Consider the following 14730-nt stretch of genomic DNA (forward strand, 5'->3'; position numbering starts at 1 on the left):
AATTAGATGGGGAAACAGTGGCAACAGTGGCTCCAAAATCACTGCAGATGGTGACTGCAGCCATGAAATTAAAAGACGCTTACTTCTTGGAAAGAAAGTTACGACCAATCTAGACAGCATATTAAAAAGCAGAGACATTACTTTGTCAACAAGGTCCATCTAGTCAAGGCTATGGTTTTTCCTGTGGTCATGTATGGATGTGAGAGTTGGACTGTGAAGGCGGCTGAGAGCTGAAGAATTGATGCTTTTGAACTGTGGTGTTGGAGAAGACTCTTGAGAGTCCCTTGGACTGCAAGGAGATCCAACCAATCCATCCTAAAGATCAGTCCTGGGTGTTCATTGGAAGGACTGATGTTGAAGCTGAAACTCCAATACTTTGGCCACCTGATGTGAAGAGCTGACTCATTTGAAAAGACCCTGATGTTGGGAAAGACTGAAGGCAGGAGAAGGGGACGACAGAGGATGAGATGGCTGGATGGCACCACCAACTCAATGGACATGAGTTTGGGTCAACTCCACGAGTTGGTGATGGACAGGGAGGCCTAGCATGCTGCAGTTCATGGGGTCACAAAGTCTTGGACACGACTGAGTGACTGAAGTGAACTGAATCCAGTCTGCAGCAAAGAGAAACAGAGAAACGTACGAAACAATAGGCAGGAAACATTTTATAGACTTTGGTCAAAACTTACCCTCCCCTCTTCAAATGGCTTTCATTCCTCACATTCTCTAGATCACAGAAAAGCTAACACAGTTAACTTTAAACAATTTTTATTACACAAAGGTTGTCACATAATTGGATATTTCTCTACTCTGTACACAATTGTTCTTACTCTCCACAGAAAGGCTGTTTCTTAACTTCTCATCTGGTGATAGCAAGCACTAAAATCCTGATTTTAACACAATAGTAGTAAAAATGCCTCAGTGATTTAAGTTGAAAGCAGTACATTGGTACACAGCTCTTAAGCTCATTTATCAGGAATGTACAAATGTCTTTATTTAAAAATACAAAATAAATTATCTGTAGGCATGGACAATGACAGCAGTAAACCATTCTATGTTGTCAACTGAAACCAGTAACTGATGGTTTTAGTTATTTTCTTAAACATCAGCCAGCCTTCTCTTCAGTCAGCTCCTTCAACTGACCTCTCCTGAAGTTATTGGTGAGGAACACTGCCTTGAGTTTCCTCTCACAGTTCATCAATAATGGCAAAGCACTATTCTAAGAGTTAGAACATGCCACCTCCCATGCCACCTCCCATTCCACCCATGCCACCCATTCCAGGATCCTTCTCTTCTTTAGGAATTTCTGTGACGACAACTTCTGCTGTTGTTAAGAGAGAGGCTACTCCAGCAGCATCCAGTAATGCAGTTCTTACAACCTAGGGAAAAAGTTTTCATAAAATATTAGTTAAAAAAGAAAAAAAAGAACAAGACTTAGCATTTTTAGACAGTGGTCAACTATTTACCTTAGTTGGATCAATGATTCCCTTTTCCACCATATTCACAAAATCTCCAAGCATAGCATCATAACCAACTTCTGAAGAACTCTGCATAATTTTCTCAACTATCAGTGATCCTTCAACACCTGCATTCTTAGCAATGGTCATTGCAGGAATTTTGAGTGTTTTTTTAATGATTTCTATACCTATAAAGAAAACATTTTAACAAACTGAGTTCTTTCCTTTTTAACTATTACAGCACAGTTCTACTTGTGAGAATAATGACATAGATAATTCCAATTGGGAGAACACGACAGGTCAAGTGATTCTGCCTGAAAGATCTCTGACTCCAACACCGTTATTCTACTTCTGTTATTCTGGAAACTGCTTTATGACTTCTTGTTCTATCTAGTGGGCAGCAACAATACAACTCTAACAACAGAAAGACTACAATCAAGTTGCAAGTAAACTCATTTCTAAGGTAACTTTTTACCTGTTTTTTGATCTTCATTAGCTGGAGTTATTGACTCCAAGGCTGGAATGCACCGAAGCAGGGCACAGCCCCCTCCCAGAACAATGCCTTCTTCAACAGCAGCTCGTGTAGCATTAAGGGCATCTGTAACTCTGTCTTTCTTTTCATTCACTTCAACATCACTTGTCCCACCAACCTAAAAATCAAAAAAGAATTCCAGTTAGCATGGCTTTTCCTCCTCAAGATGCTAAATGCCAAGAATCCTAGTTTACTTGGGCTAGGAACCCAAGCAGCTTATTTACAACAATGAATCTTACCTTCAACACAGCAACACCATCTGAGAGTTTTGCCAGACGTTCATTCAGTTTTTCCTTTTCATATTCGCTTGTTGTGATATCTAACTGCTCAATGATCTCTTGGATACGCTTTTCAATTTGAGCCTTGTCACCTTTCCCTTTCAAGAGCATGGCATCATCTTTGGTCACAATGACCTCTCCAACTTTTCCTAAGTCATGAGGCTGAACATCTTCAAGATTTAGATTTAGTCCTTCTTCTCCAAATACCTATGAAAACATTTTTAAAAATGAAAAAACCATGAAATAAAAACAACAAATTACATTACAGGCATTTTTCATTATACCAAGATCATTAACATATCCTACAGGTGTTTTGATAAGAAAACCATCTTGTAATACTGTTTCCTTGAAATCTGAAATTTCAAGACTATAGCTAGACCAGACAAAACTTGCATAGTTTTTCATTACATTTCCAACTTCCCACTTAATCCTCAATTAATACTAAGCTTTGAGAAACAAGTGAACTCAGAAAACTCATCAAAGGACATACTTTTGGTGAAACCAAGACTAGACCCTAGGCCTAAACTCTTAAATCCTGCCTTTTTCTATTATAATACATTCCTGAAAACAAGTTAAAAGACCACTCTTGTGCAAGACTCCTGGCAAATTAAAGATAGGGGCCTTAGTGCTATTTAACCCAAACTCTACCTATTGAAGAGAAACACAGATTTGTGAAAATGAATTCTACCTATAAATTTCAGACCTGGATGTATAAATAACATTCAATAAACCAAAATCACATCTATTTTACTTACTGCACCACCAGTAGCAATAGCCATGTCTTTAAGCTGGTTCTTTCTATTGTCACCAAAACCTGGAGCTTTGACCGCCACAACCTGAAGACCAACTTTCAGCCTGTTAAGAAGTTATTAATAAGATTTAAATTTTATAATAATGTCAGCCGACTTCAAGTTCTAGTAACTAAGGTCACTTGGGAAACTGTACTTTCTGCTTACCTTCTGACCCTACATTCCACTTGAAAACATGTAAATTAAACAGTGATAACTTTTATAGACTGTGAAAATCAGAACTCAGTCAGTTCAGTTCAGTTCAGTTGCCCAGTCATGTCCGACTCTTTGCAACCCCATGAATTGCAGCACACCAGGCATCCCTGCTCTTAAATTTGGGGATCATCTAATGAGCATTTACCCTTAACCATTTAGTATTAGGTTAAGTTGCTATTAAAGTCAGTTTGAGCAGCTTTTCTTTTTTAGTAAGGGACAGTTGATTTACAATACTATATATTTCAGGCGATTGACACATGACAAATTTTAAAGTTATGGGCTCCATTTATAGTTATTATGTATTACTGCTGTATTCTGAGCAAGCAATGTTTTTAATTCAATTCCTTTATAAATGTAAATACTGCTGATATCATTAAGCGTACCTTCATTTTAATCAGGTAATGAATATTTAGAATATATAATTTTTAAAGTGCTCATTTGAAACCAGACTGAAATAGAAGTAATATATAAACTTCAAGACAGACCTGGTTTTATTAAGGAGCCAAATAAAAATAAGAAGGTTAAGGTCTGATAATATGCCAAGCAAACTGGAGATCCAACTTTACAGCAACCAGTAAAATGGCTCAATCAGAACTTTTCAGGCCTGTTGTTCTTCTATTTCTGCTTCACATCACACTATCTCTAGGGCTTTTCATAACCCCAAAAGCATATCCAGGCTATAAACATTACAAGATAAGTAAGCTCATTTAAGTCAGGTCAAAATATGCAATTCTGTTATATATACCTGATTATTTCATTTATGCATTTCCATTATAATAGAAATTGGAGAATCTCATTTCTGATACACCCCAGCTGTAGGATTAGGAAGAATATGCATTTTAAAAATGCCCTCCCTGGTCAGGGAACTAAGATTCCACAGGCACCAAAAAAAATCAAAAAACCGAAACCCCCCCAAGATTCTATCTAAAGCATTAACATTTTTGTCTTAAAGTAAAATGTAATCATTATAGATCTAAAAAATTAATAGACCCCAACCTAAGTACCAATTTCTATTTTAGACTATTCATTAACAAAATTTTTCCTTTAGAAGATATGTAAAATTCCAACTGCCAGATACACTTAGAATGGCAGTTGTTTACCTCTTCTCATGAAAAACTGTATTTGTGAATGTATCTTTTCCAGAAATCATTTTTGTAAAAAATACAAAAACAATAACTCAGGCATTTATCTTCAAAACAACTGTAAATACTTAGGCTAACTTATAAAAAGGTACACAAAACATTAAGGACTCAGGGACCCTCTTCAAAAAAGACAGAACCATAACTGGACTAAAGGTTCATGACACCCACCAGTATTATACAAACACAAGTTGTTCAAGGAGAATGTACATAAAGGAGATTTCAAACACCAATCAAATGACTGCCTTTCACCCAGAAATGTAAACCAAACACCACTGCCTATCACCTGTTCAAAACAAGGGTACTTAGGGCTTCTCCATCCACATCTTCAGCAATTATGACCAAGGGCTTCCGGTGAGCATTGGCAATTTCAAGAGCAGGAACAATGGACTGGACACTAGAAATTTTCTTTTCACTCAACAGAACATATGCATCTTGGAATTCACATTTCTGACCTGAAAAGCAAAGAACACTTCTCACCAACTTGAGGCCATTCTGCTGAAAATGACTGCAGTTTAATTTAAATGAAAAACCGCTAGAGCAAAGTTCCAGTACACTTTTAAAGTGACTGATCAGTTCATGTTTTCCTTTCTCATACACACGAACGTTTGGAACACACGAATTTACTTTTGAGGTATGACACTGACAAACGCCCTCAGGGTGTCACATATTAAACTATACTTTAAAAGAAATTCAGTTACCCATTTGCTCTTACCTTTGGATGTATTAATAAAGTATGGAGAAATGTATCCTCTGTCAAACTTCATGCCTTCAATAATTTCTAATTCATCATTCAGTGTTTTTCCATCCTATGAAAAGTAAAAAAATTCGTTATGTGAATTTCATTACACAAAGACTAGTTTCAAACCAATTAATAAGTAGTCCCCAATTTTCATACAGAATTCAGATAGAAGTATGCAAATATCCCAGAGCATCCAACTCTACTTTTGCAAGAATATGTATTTGAACTAATTTTTTACAGCTAGAAGCCAATATCATCTAAATTAGGATGGATTTACGTCCAAAACCATAGGTTAATAATTCACACAAACACAATAAGCGCATTATTCTGTACAGGTGCCAGTGTTACATGTGAAGGAATGAAAACAGAACACACTTGGAAACATATGTAGATCAAATTTTTGTACTTGTAAAACTCAGATTATCAGACATCTGTTTCCATCTATAATTAAGAACAAACTTACCTTTACTGTGATAACACCCTTTCTTCCAACTTTTTTCATGGCATCAGAAATGATGTTGCCAATTTCTTTGTCTCCATTTGCAGAAATTGTAGCAACCTGAAATAATCAAACTACTCTTTCAAATTAAAGGTAAAGGCTATCTTCCTCAATCAACTCCCCTCCCTTTTCTCATTAACTTCCCAATTGATATATCCTTGGTGGGATGCTAGAGGCAGGGTGATGGTGGTGAGACAGGCAGAGGGGATTTTAAACATAATAATTCTAATGAATAACTGGTCCCATTGCAATTTTTAAAAAATCTGATTATTTTCTACATTATTTTTGAAAGAAACAAAATAAACACACAATTATTCTTTTAAAAAACAAAAAAGAGGGAATTCCCTTGTGGTCCAGTGGTTAGGACTTGACACTTTCACTGCAGAGGTCCAGATTCCATCCCTGCTTGGGGAACTAGGATCCCACAAGCCAGGCAGGGTGGCAAAAAAAAGAAAGAAAGCAAGCTTGATGACCCGTTACCCTTGGCAAATGTGGCAATATTAGAAAATGAAATTATTCATCTTTGATAAATGGCCAAATAACATTTTCCACACAAATGAGTTTTTACTCAGTCATGCAGAAGTAAAATGACAACTCATTAAGTCTCAAATTATGGGGACTTTCTAGTAGTCCAGGGGTTAAGACACCGTGTTCCACTGCAGAGGTTCAATCCCTGGGGGGGGGAATTTTTCAAATCTCTAGCAGTAAGAAAAATGCTTCAAATGTTGGTGATTGGGTAATACTGTTATCCTAACACTGTTGTGTAATTATAGGATAAAATAATGTTACTTTAAAAATCCATACCTGAGCAATCTCTTCAGGGGTTGTCACAGGTTTAGACTGCTTCTTAAGTTCAGCAATTACAGCATCAACAGCTAACATCACACCTGGTTCAAGAACATGTATTACAATGCTTATTCTCTCATGGCTCCATGTCAACTAAAATTCTGATTCATGTTAAGTGTATCAATGCCTTAATGCTTCTGTACCAGTACTCTTCCTGATCACAAGGCAGTTGGATGGCATGCAATGAAACACAAACTTTAATAAATGAAGTACCACAATGCCAAATTATTTTTAAAAACTGCAGTAAAAAAAAAAGTGTACACTTTCAAGAATCTCACCATTCAACTCATTCTATGTAAATCTTTCCCGATTCAATCATTTCTTACAGGGTCATCTAGCACATTTCCCCTCCACTGAAGGACACAAAGGACCAAAATGGATTACAGTCCCTTATTTTCAACAGGTATAACTGTCAAGGATAAGGACTTTCTTGTGACTATACCCCTCCAAGTTTTTAACTGGTTGAAATTTCCTCATTTAATATGTAATTTATGAACAACCACCTTTAACATTCAATGTCACCAGAATACAGATTTATTTACGAGAGCATAGTCTTTTCAACTGAGACCAGTGCTAGCTCTTTCCTTATTTTGCGAAAGGTTACTTCACAAAAATAATTGAGAGCAATTTGTAGTAACAATGACTTTCTTTGGGAAGTAACCCTTAATAACCTCAATTCATACTTGCCAGTCAAACTGCTTTTAATGAGACACATTCATTTGGATCTCAAACACTGAAATAGATGAGATGATACCTCATCACATTTTGGGGATGCCTAGCAAGTCAGTTTTCACAAATTATTAATAGTATCTCCTTTTACTCTCATGTGCCTCCTAGTTTACATCTCCTACGCGTGGATGGTAATACACCCCAGAAACACACAGCAATTACATGCTGAGGAGATCTTTGAATTCTGGCCTAACTCCCCCAAACAAGTAATAATAAACAAAATTCAGACCCATAACATAGTAAGTGCTGTTAAGAAGAAACTGCTTTATAAAAAATAAAAACCCATTCTGATATCCTGGGTGGCGTTTTCTTGAACTTACTGCTTTAGAAATACACAGTACATGCTGCAACTTACAATAAATTTGGTTTGGGGGAGAAATGAGCCAGGGGACAATGACACGGGGATAGATGACTGTGGACACAGGGCACAAGCATCTTAGTCACAGTCTCCTCTTTGCCACCTAGCACAATGCCCATCCCATAGTCAGAAATTCAATCACTACTTAATCATTTTTTGAAAAAAAGATTAAAAAAATTTTTTAGGAGACAGGAGAAACAAGAGTCAACTTTTTAACATAATTTAACAGATAACCTGACACAGATCAAAACACTGTGGTGACAATGAAGAGAGACATTCCTACCTCTCCTGATTTCCACTGGATTAGCACCTTTGCTAATCTTCTCGAAGCCTTCCTTGGCAATAGAGCGTGCCAGTACAGTAGCAGTAGTGGTGCCATCCCCGGCCTCTTCGTTTGTGTTATTGGCAACATCTTGAACAAGTTTTGCGCCAATATTTTTATATTTATCTTTTAAATCAATAGACTTTGCAACAGTCACACCATCTTTTGTCACTTTGGGACTTCCCCAACTCTGTTCAATAATCACTGTCCTTCCCTATAATTGCAGAAGGAAAAAAATGCCACAGATTCACACACTAAGTACTATTTAGCTTAAAATAAAAAGAGCATTTTTCATAATAGGCAATTACTTTAAAGCCTCAATGCAATATCAGATCACTTTTATCAGACCTGCTGCATGAATCTCAACTGAAAGTTCATCAACGTTCTTACAGACAAAATGACTTCTTTATTGCCAGCTGCATAACCTTGGATGAAATGTTATAGGAGATAAACTTTCTAGAGACTTAACCAACATTAACTTGGGAGATTATAATGAAATTCCAGAAGTCTCCACATAATTCATATTTAAGTTTTGTCCAGTGCCTTCTATAATAATAATGTGAAAACGTACTTCTGAACTTATTTTAAAATTTAGTTTCTAAAATAGCAATGGCAAGACAAGAACAGTGCAGCCTTCCTGAGTTGTTCAACATTAAATCTTAAAATATGATGCAAACAGTACTGGCGGCTTGAACCAAAGCTGCTTGTGAGGCATGCAAATGCCATTACTCAGTTGAATCACTTTGATATCTGTACTGTCTTCAGCCTGAACTGAAGCATTGCTCCACCCAGTACAACGCACGAAGAGGTCTCCTCAATTTACTTGTTATTCCTCATCCACCAATCTCCTCGTTAAATGAGACTTAAAAGCTCATACTTAAGGTACTGTGGATGTTACATTCTTCCACCTATGCCTAGTACTAACTACTGGGAAAGGATCCAAAATTTAACTCAAGCAGGCAAGGGAGATAAATTCTACCTTGAGTTTAACCATCCATCTTAAGCTAGGAGTTACCACTTGATTACATCACACTTTGTACAAATTAATTTCACAAATCTGGCACAAGCAGTTTATGAATACCTAAGAATTGTTTAATAACTTGGCGTGACTCTTGCCATCGGCAAAATGTTACTCCTTAACAATACTATAAATTACAACAAAATAAGAATACCTTTGGCCCCATAGTAACGGCTACAGCATCGGCTAAAAGGTCTACACCTTGAAGCATTAAGGCCCGAGCATCTGCACCGAATTTTACATCTTTGGCATAAGCCCGAGTGAGATGAGGAGCCAGTGCCCTGGACACTGGCCTCATTTGACGAAGGACTGCGGGTAATCGAAGCATTTCTGAAGGAGAAACAGACAGATCATCAGGACAATTCTACCACTACCCGTGGGGTTACAACACAAACATGGCACCCATGCAACAGAACGAGAAATATTAAAAGTGAGCTGGGCTGACGTCTGGCACCCACGATACCTGGGCCTCGGAACCCGCCACCGCCCCCACAACATTGGCTACTAGTGCAGTCTTTAAAGAGGTCGCCCCACGCCTGACCTACAGTAAAAATGCGCGCTCTTCTTCTTCCCCACGGCTATTACTTCCTACGCTAATAACGAGTTAATATTTCACCGCTAAAATGGCCTTGAGGGCAAATCAGCTGCAAATGTCCCCTGGAAAACCAAATCTACAGAAAAGGGGCAAGTTATAAACCCAAGCGACCAAGGGAAGGAAAATACTCCTGACGCTGCAAAAATCCGCTTACTAAAATGTGTCTTCATGTATCCACTCGGGGCTACTGTATCAGAGCAGCGAGCAAGGCCACGATGCTGGGGGCTGCGGCCGGGCCCACTCCCAGCGGCCCCACGTGTCTTTCCATCAGGACAGCCAAGCAAGGTCAAAGGTGGAGATGCCGTACCCCAGCAGTCCGCCAGGCCAAAAGCCGCTCCCACGCGCTGCGACCACCCTCCCTGGCACCCTACATTAGACCACAAGCACAACCGCCTTTCACCGGAGGATCGATGTGAATACACTCGCCCGACTCCGCGCACACTCGTGGGCAAGCCCTCCCTGCTGTGCCCGGCTGGGCGAGCGATCCACGCCGCACGTGACGGGCCCCCGCGTGCACCCACGAGGCCTGGCTCAGCGGGCCCGGGCCTGCGGCGCCCGGGGAAGCTCTAACTCTCGCCGGCGGACCGGCTCAGCGGAGAACGGAAGGACGGCTCCGGGGTCCGAAACCCATGGGTGAGGCGGCGCGGAGCGGCCGCGTACCTGCGGGGCAGCGGCGCGACGTGCGGGCGACGAGACAGGCCGTCGGCGGCGAGTGAGGGACAGAGTGCAAGGCGCGCACGGCAATGAGCCCGTGTCCCCTCCCTCCGCCGCTCCCCCCGCCCCTCCGCAGCGCGCTTGCGAGCGGTGCCCACCCACTTCCCGGCCGCCTGGGCCCTGCAATCTGCATGCTCCGCGCGCCAGTCCCGCCCCTCCCTACCCGCGCCGGGCCAGGCCAGCGGGTTCAGCCCTCTCCGGCCCGCTTAGGCTAGTTCCCGGGCTGCGCGCCGTTCCAGAACGTTCCGGATAGAGCCTGGCTCTATGTGGGTCAAGGGTCAAACGCGTCATTTCCGGGAGGGGGGGCAAAGGGTTAGTACTTTCACCTAGGCTGACGGCCTAGAAAAGCCTAGAAAGAGCTGCTCTTTTCTTCCGCCTCCGGGTCCGCGCGTCAGTGGCCTGCGCAGAGCGCAGGAAACGAATAGGGGCGCGCGCTGGTGCGGCCACCCGCCTTTCGCGGGGAGGGGCTGGGCGGAAGCGAGCGCGCCTGCGCGGTGGTCAGGTTTTTTTCGCGTTCACGTGTCTGGAGGGTCCGACAGCAGCTCTCTCCTTTTGCCTGTGGCGTGAGAGCAGAGTACGAACTGCGGCAGCCGGAGTTATGGTGAGTCCCGCGTGGGCTGAAGGCCGGCGCACCCGGTTTGGCCTGGGGCTCATGGCGAGCCCGGGCGATTCCCTTTGGGCCTCGCGGGAGGAGTAGAGGTCAGAGACCCGCGCCCGCCCGAGCCCTGGAGAGGCGAGACCCCGCCGACCCTTTCTTCCGAGTAGGGCTCTCTGCACGCGCGTGTGAGGCAGCGCGTGGGTCAGGGGGCGGGAATCCCGACGCACGCCTCCTGCGGGACCTTGGTGGGTGTGTAATGGTCTTGAAAAAAGCGTGGGCACAGGCAGAGGGACTTAAGTGTTTAATGACAATTTACAGAAAATCCTTGGAAGAATTGACCTTGGAAGAAACTAAGCTTGTCCTTGAAGCTCGTCTGGCTGCTGACCTCAGGAGCAACAACGACCCCTAACACTCATAGGAGTGGGAAATTAAACGGGGAATTTAGAACTGAACGTTCAGAGGTGTTTGCTTTGAATGGAAAATCTGAACATTGGCGTTATCTTTGAAAGCCACATGTGGCCTCTTTAGAATACATTGTGTTTCAAATCTAACGTTTTTCTCTCTACAGGCAGGACAGGCATTTAGAAAGTTTCTTCCCCTCTTTGACCGAGTATTAGTTGAAAGAAGTGCCGCCGAAACTGTAACCAAAGGAGGCATTATGCTTCCAGAAAAATCACAAGGAAAAGTATTGCAAGCCACGGTGGTAGCTGTTGGATCAGGCTCTAAAGGAAAGGTAAATGCGGACTGAAATGGAACTCATTTTTTGTGAAATGCGGGGGGGGAGGGATCCTTGATTATTAAAAAGATCATTCCCCAGTGGGTTCACAACTAATCTGCTTTCAGCAAAAATGATTGTAATCAGGGAAGGAAAAAAATACCTTATTGTATATGATGAAGAGTTCCACGGCATTAAAATAGGTGTAAATTTGAACTTAGTCTGACTTCTAACACACTGAAATTGCCCTAATCCTTTAATCCTAATCACTTTCTGTCTTGCATGTAAGAACTGGCCTTCCAGTTAGTCTCCAACTGAAGGTTAGACCTCATACTTCTGAAGAGTCAGCTGGAATATTGGATAAATGCCCTGGGGTCATATATGTTCATTGTATTGCTCCAGATACCTCTAAGAAATTTCTAGCAAGGGGTTATCCTGGAGTTAATAGGAAGATTTGGGGCACTCTACTTCAGTCCCTTTTCCTAAATCTGCTTTGGAGGAACAGAAATTGAATTGCAAAAGTAAATGAAGTATATGTTCCAAAGTCAGAAAATTTTTACATGTTGAAGTTAAACATGACCATTGTACATATGGTTTTAAAAACTGGTTTACCTCACTTGGTTGTGAAGTAACATATTACTTCAAGTATGTTAATATTTAACGATTAAAAAGCTTAAAGTTAGTTTTCCCAGTACAATTCTTTGACCCTTTAAACTAAAATCAGGTTTTAGTTGAAGCCAGTGTGTGCCTTATTTCAAAGTGTAACTCTACAGTGATATTTTTGAGTGAAGAACTGTGGCTATAAATTATACCACTTGGCCACCAAAGTCCTTTTTAAACATCTGATTCTAGCACGCAGAGTTGATTAATAATAAAGCGTAAATATTTGGTTTGGTTAACTAAACATCTTTACTAATAAACATCCTTGTTTTCTTAAGGGTGGAGAGATTCAACCAGTTAGTGTGAAAGTTGGAGATAAAGTTCTTCTCCCAGAATATGGAGGCACCAAAGTAGTTCTAGATGACAAGGTGTGTAAACTGCATAATATTAAGGATGGGTTAAATATTTGCTATTAGTTTTCTTAACTAATGGTTTCTCTGTTTGCAGGATTATTTCTTATTTAGAGATGGTGACATTCTTGGGAAATATGTCGACTGAAATAAGTCACTATTGAAATGGCATCATGTGAAGCTGCCCATTCCACTCAAGTTCTGAAATCTTTCATCATGTAAATAATTTCCATGTTTCTCTTTTATAATAAACTAATGATATCCAAGCTAATGACATCCAGTGTCTAAAATTTAGTTTCACTGTACTGGTATAAACATTTCCAAATAAAAATATATAAATCAATGGTTAATTTTTATTTAGTGATTTAAGATGGTTCTTGGGCTTCCCTGGAGGCTCAGATGGTAAAGAATCTGCTTACAGTGCAGGGGACCCAGGTTCAATCCCTGGGTTGGGTCAGTCCCCTGGAGAAAGGAATGGCTACCCGTTCCAGTATTCTTTCCTGGAAAATCCATGGACAGAGGAGCCTGACAGGCTACAGTACATGCAGTCGCAAAGAGTCAGACACAATTGAGCAACTGACACTTGCTTTGCAGTTGCTTTAGGGTTCATGGTTTATATGGGGGCAGATAGAGGTAACCTGCAGAGAACTGGAAAACAAGGTTTTCAATCTTCATGTTGAAGTTAACTTTACTAAGTATATAGTTGATGCTGATTCAAAGCCATGGATTTATACTAACATTCTAAGAAGGTGAAAACAAGTAGCAACATTCTGACTTCATATATAGCAAACATTTAAGTATAGTTCTTCACTTCTGCAAATCTAGTATCATATGTCTTATTTCTTAAGTTGTATTTTGAAAAACTTAGTGAACATTTTCACTATTACATAGTTAGAAATCCAAGGTAGGGTGTAATAGCTCCCACTGGCTGAGTACCTTATGAATTCCAGGCTAGGCACCGAGCGACAGTATAGCTAACACTTCAGGAGCATTTTCTAGGTACTAGCTACTGTTGTAGGTACTTGTCCTATATTACATGGCTTAATCTTTCAAGAGCATATGAGTCAAGTACCATCAGTCACATCTTGCATATAAGGACGGTGAGCCACAAAAGGGGTTAATAACAGGACACTAGGAAGTGGTAAAGCCTGATTTGGACATAGGTAGTCTATATACAGTTACATGCTGTCTAAACTGTTATGGCCTCTGCTACTTTGTCAGCCCGTTCTAAGCACATGATAGACATTTCAGATAACAACTGGAAAAAGGGAAGGGGTACCTGAAACTGACAATTAGGTTATCTAGTATACAACTTATTGGTTTTAGCAAATAGGAAACAGAGAACTGGACAAATAGCTTGATTTAGGAGCCAGGAGAATTAAGATTTGAACCCAAACAATCCTACATTGGAGTTGATTACCAACTCCTAATCTTGACTGTCTCTCAGCTACCAGCTATTTTTGCCTTGCAGTCAAATCTGTTAGTTTTGATTGCTCATAAGCTAGTCTATGATAATGTCTTTTAAAAGTTGTATTGCATATTTGTCTTGTGGAATCAAAGTCTAGATTAAATTTTAAGTGATAAAGGAATAATCTCAACTTTTGATAATATCCCCATCAATAAAATAGTATGTTTGTGTATTTATGTTATGTATTTACGAAATGTTAGTGACATTTTGCTGTATAAGGCTTTTTGTCATATTTAGGTTAAAAAAAGGAATGCCTATTTTTACAGAACCCAAATGGGCCATCAGTTTCCTACTGTGTGCCAGGCACAGCTAATGTGCACTGCACATTATAATCCTGTAAGCACAGATTTGTTTTAGCAATGAGAGAACTCACAGAGGAAATGAAGAAACTTACTCAAGGCCATGTGGTTGGTAAACTGTAATTAGGAATCCAGTCCAAGGTCTATGACTTTCCGTTCATGATTGTTTTCCCAGGAACCAAGGAAATAAGGACGTTTTGAGATCTAAGATGAGTTTACAAACCTTATTCATCCTCGGAATTACTTGCTATCTTAGAATTTCAGGGCTGTGTCCATAACCTAAATCAGAAGGATGGGAGGATTCTTTTTGTACCAGAGAAGTTGTCCTTGTCTAGCAGAACTGCTAAAGAATCACTTTATAGATTGTGAGATTATATTAAAAATTAATAGGGAAAAGAATTTTGGCA

At 40.4% G+C, this 14730-nt stretch overlaps 2 protein-coding genes across 4 annotated transcripts; one reads left to right on the plus strand and one right to left on the minus strand.

Annotated features, from left to right (window-relative positions):
- Nucleotides 1-759: 759 nt before the first annotated feature.
- HSPD1 (heat shock protein family D (Hsp60) member 1) lies at nucleotides 760-10474 on the minus strand. Of its 3 annotated transcripts, none has more exons than XM_052654423.1 (12): nucleotides 10397-10474; nucleotides 9079-9254; nucleotides 7868-8120; nucleotides 6456-6538; nucleotides 5616-5711; nucleotides 5126-5219; nucleotides 4697-4865; nucleotides 3023-3122; nucleotides 2229-2474; nucleotides 1933-2107; nucleotides 1467-1645; nucleotides 760-1379 (listed from the first exon to the last, which is right to left on the minus strand). In XM_052654423.1, the coding sequence occupies exons 2-12, from the start codon at nucleotides 9250-9252 to the stop codon at nucleotides 1227-1229; spliced, it is 1722 nt and encodes a 573-aa protein (XP_052510383.1). In that variant the 5' UTR covers nucleotides 9253-9254; nucleotides 10397-10474; the 3' UTR covers nucleotides 760-1226. The 3 variants fall into 3 exon arrangements, with proteins under 3 accessions (XP_052510383.1, XP_052510373.1, XP_052510364.1); XM_052654413.1 differs by lacking the exon at nucleotides 10397-10474 and adding an exon at nucleotides 10180-10276; XM_052654404.1 differs by lacking the exon at nucleotides 10397-10474 and adding an exon at nucleotides 9674-9781.
- An 85-nt stretch (nucleotides 10475-10559) lies between these two features.
- HSPE1 (heat shock protein family E (Hsp10) member 1) lies at nucleotides 10560-12899 on the plus strand. The gene is made up of 4 exons (XM_052655842.1): nucleotides 10560-10834; nucleotides 11400-11564; nucleotides 12485-12574; nucleotides 12654-12899. The coding sequence occupies exons 1-4, from the start codon at nucleotides 10832-10834 to the stop codon at nucleotides 12702-12704; spliced, it is 309 nt and encodes a 102-aa protein (XP_052511802.1). The 5' UTR covers nucleotides 10560-10831; the 3' UTR covers nucleotides 12705-12899.
- Nucleotides 12900-14730: the final 1831 nt, after the last annotated feature.

The sequence above is a fragment of the Budorcas taxicolor genome, chromosome 2, assembly GCF_023091745.1.
Source record: "Budorcas taxicolor isolate Tak-1 chromosome 2, Takin1.1, whole genome shotgun sequence".
NCBI classification, from domain to species: Eukaryota; Metazoa; Chordata; class Mammalia; order Artiodactyla; family Bovidae; genus Budorcas; species Budorcas taxicolor.

Coding starts and splice junctions, on each gene's coding strand:
- HSPD1 (XM_052654404.1), bottom strand. Junction 6,539..7,867: donor TCCAGTGGAAATCAGGAGAG/GTAGGAATGTCT, acceptor TTCTTGAACCAG/GTGTGATGTTAGCTGTTGAT. Junction 1,646..1,932: donor TAATGAAGATCAAAAAACAG/GTAAAAAGTTAC, acceptor TTTTCTTTATAG/GTATAGAAATCATTAAAAAA.
- HSPE1 (XM_052655842.1), top strand. Junction 11,565..12,484: donor GATCAGGCTCTAAAGGAAAG/GTAAATGCGGAC, acceptor TGTTTTCTTAAG/GGTGGAGAGATTCAACCAGT. Junction 12,575..12,653: donor AAGTAGTTCTAGATGACAAG/GTGTGTAAACTG, acceptor CTCTGTTTGCAG/GATTATTTCTTATTTAGAGA.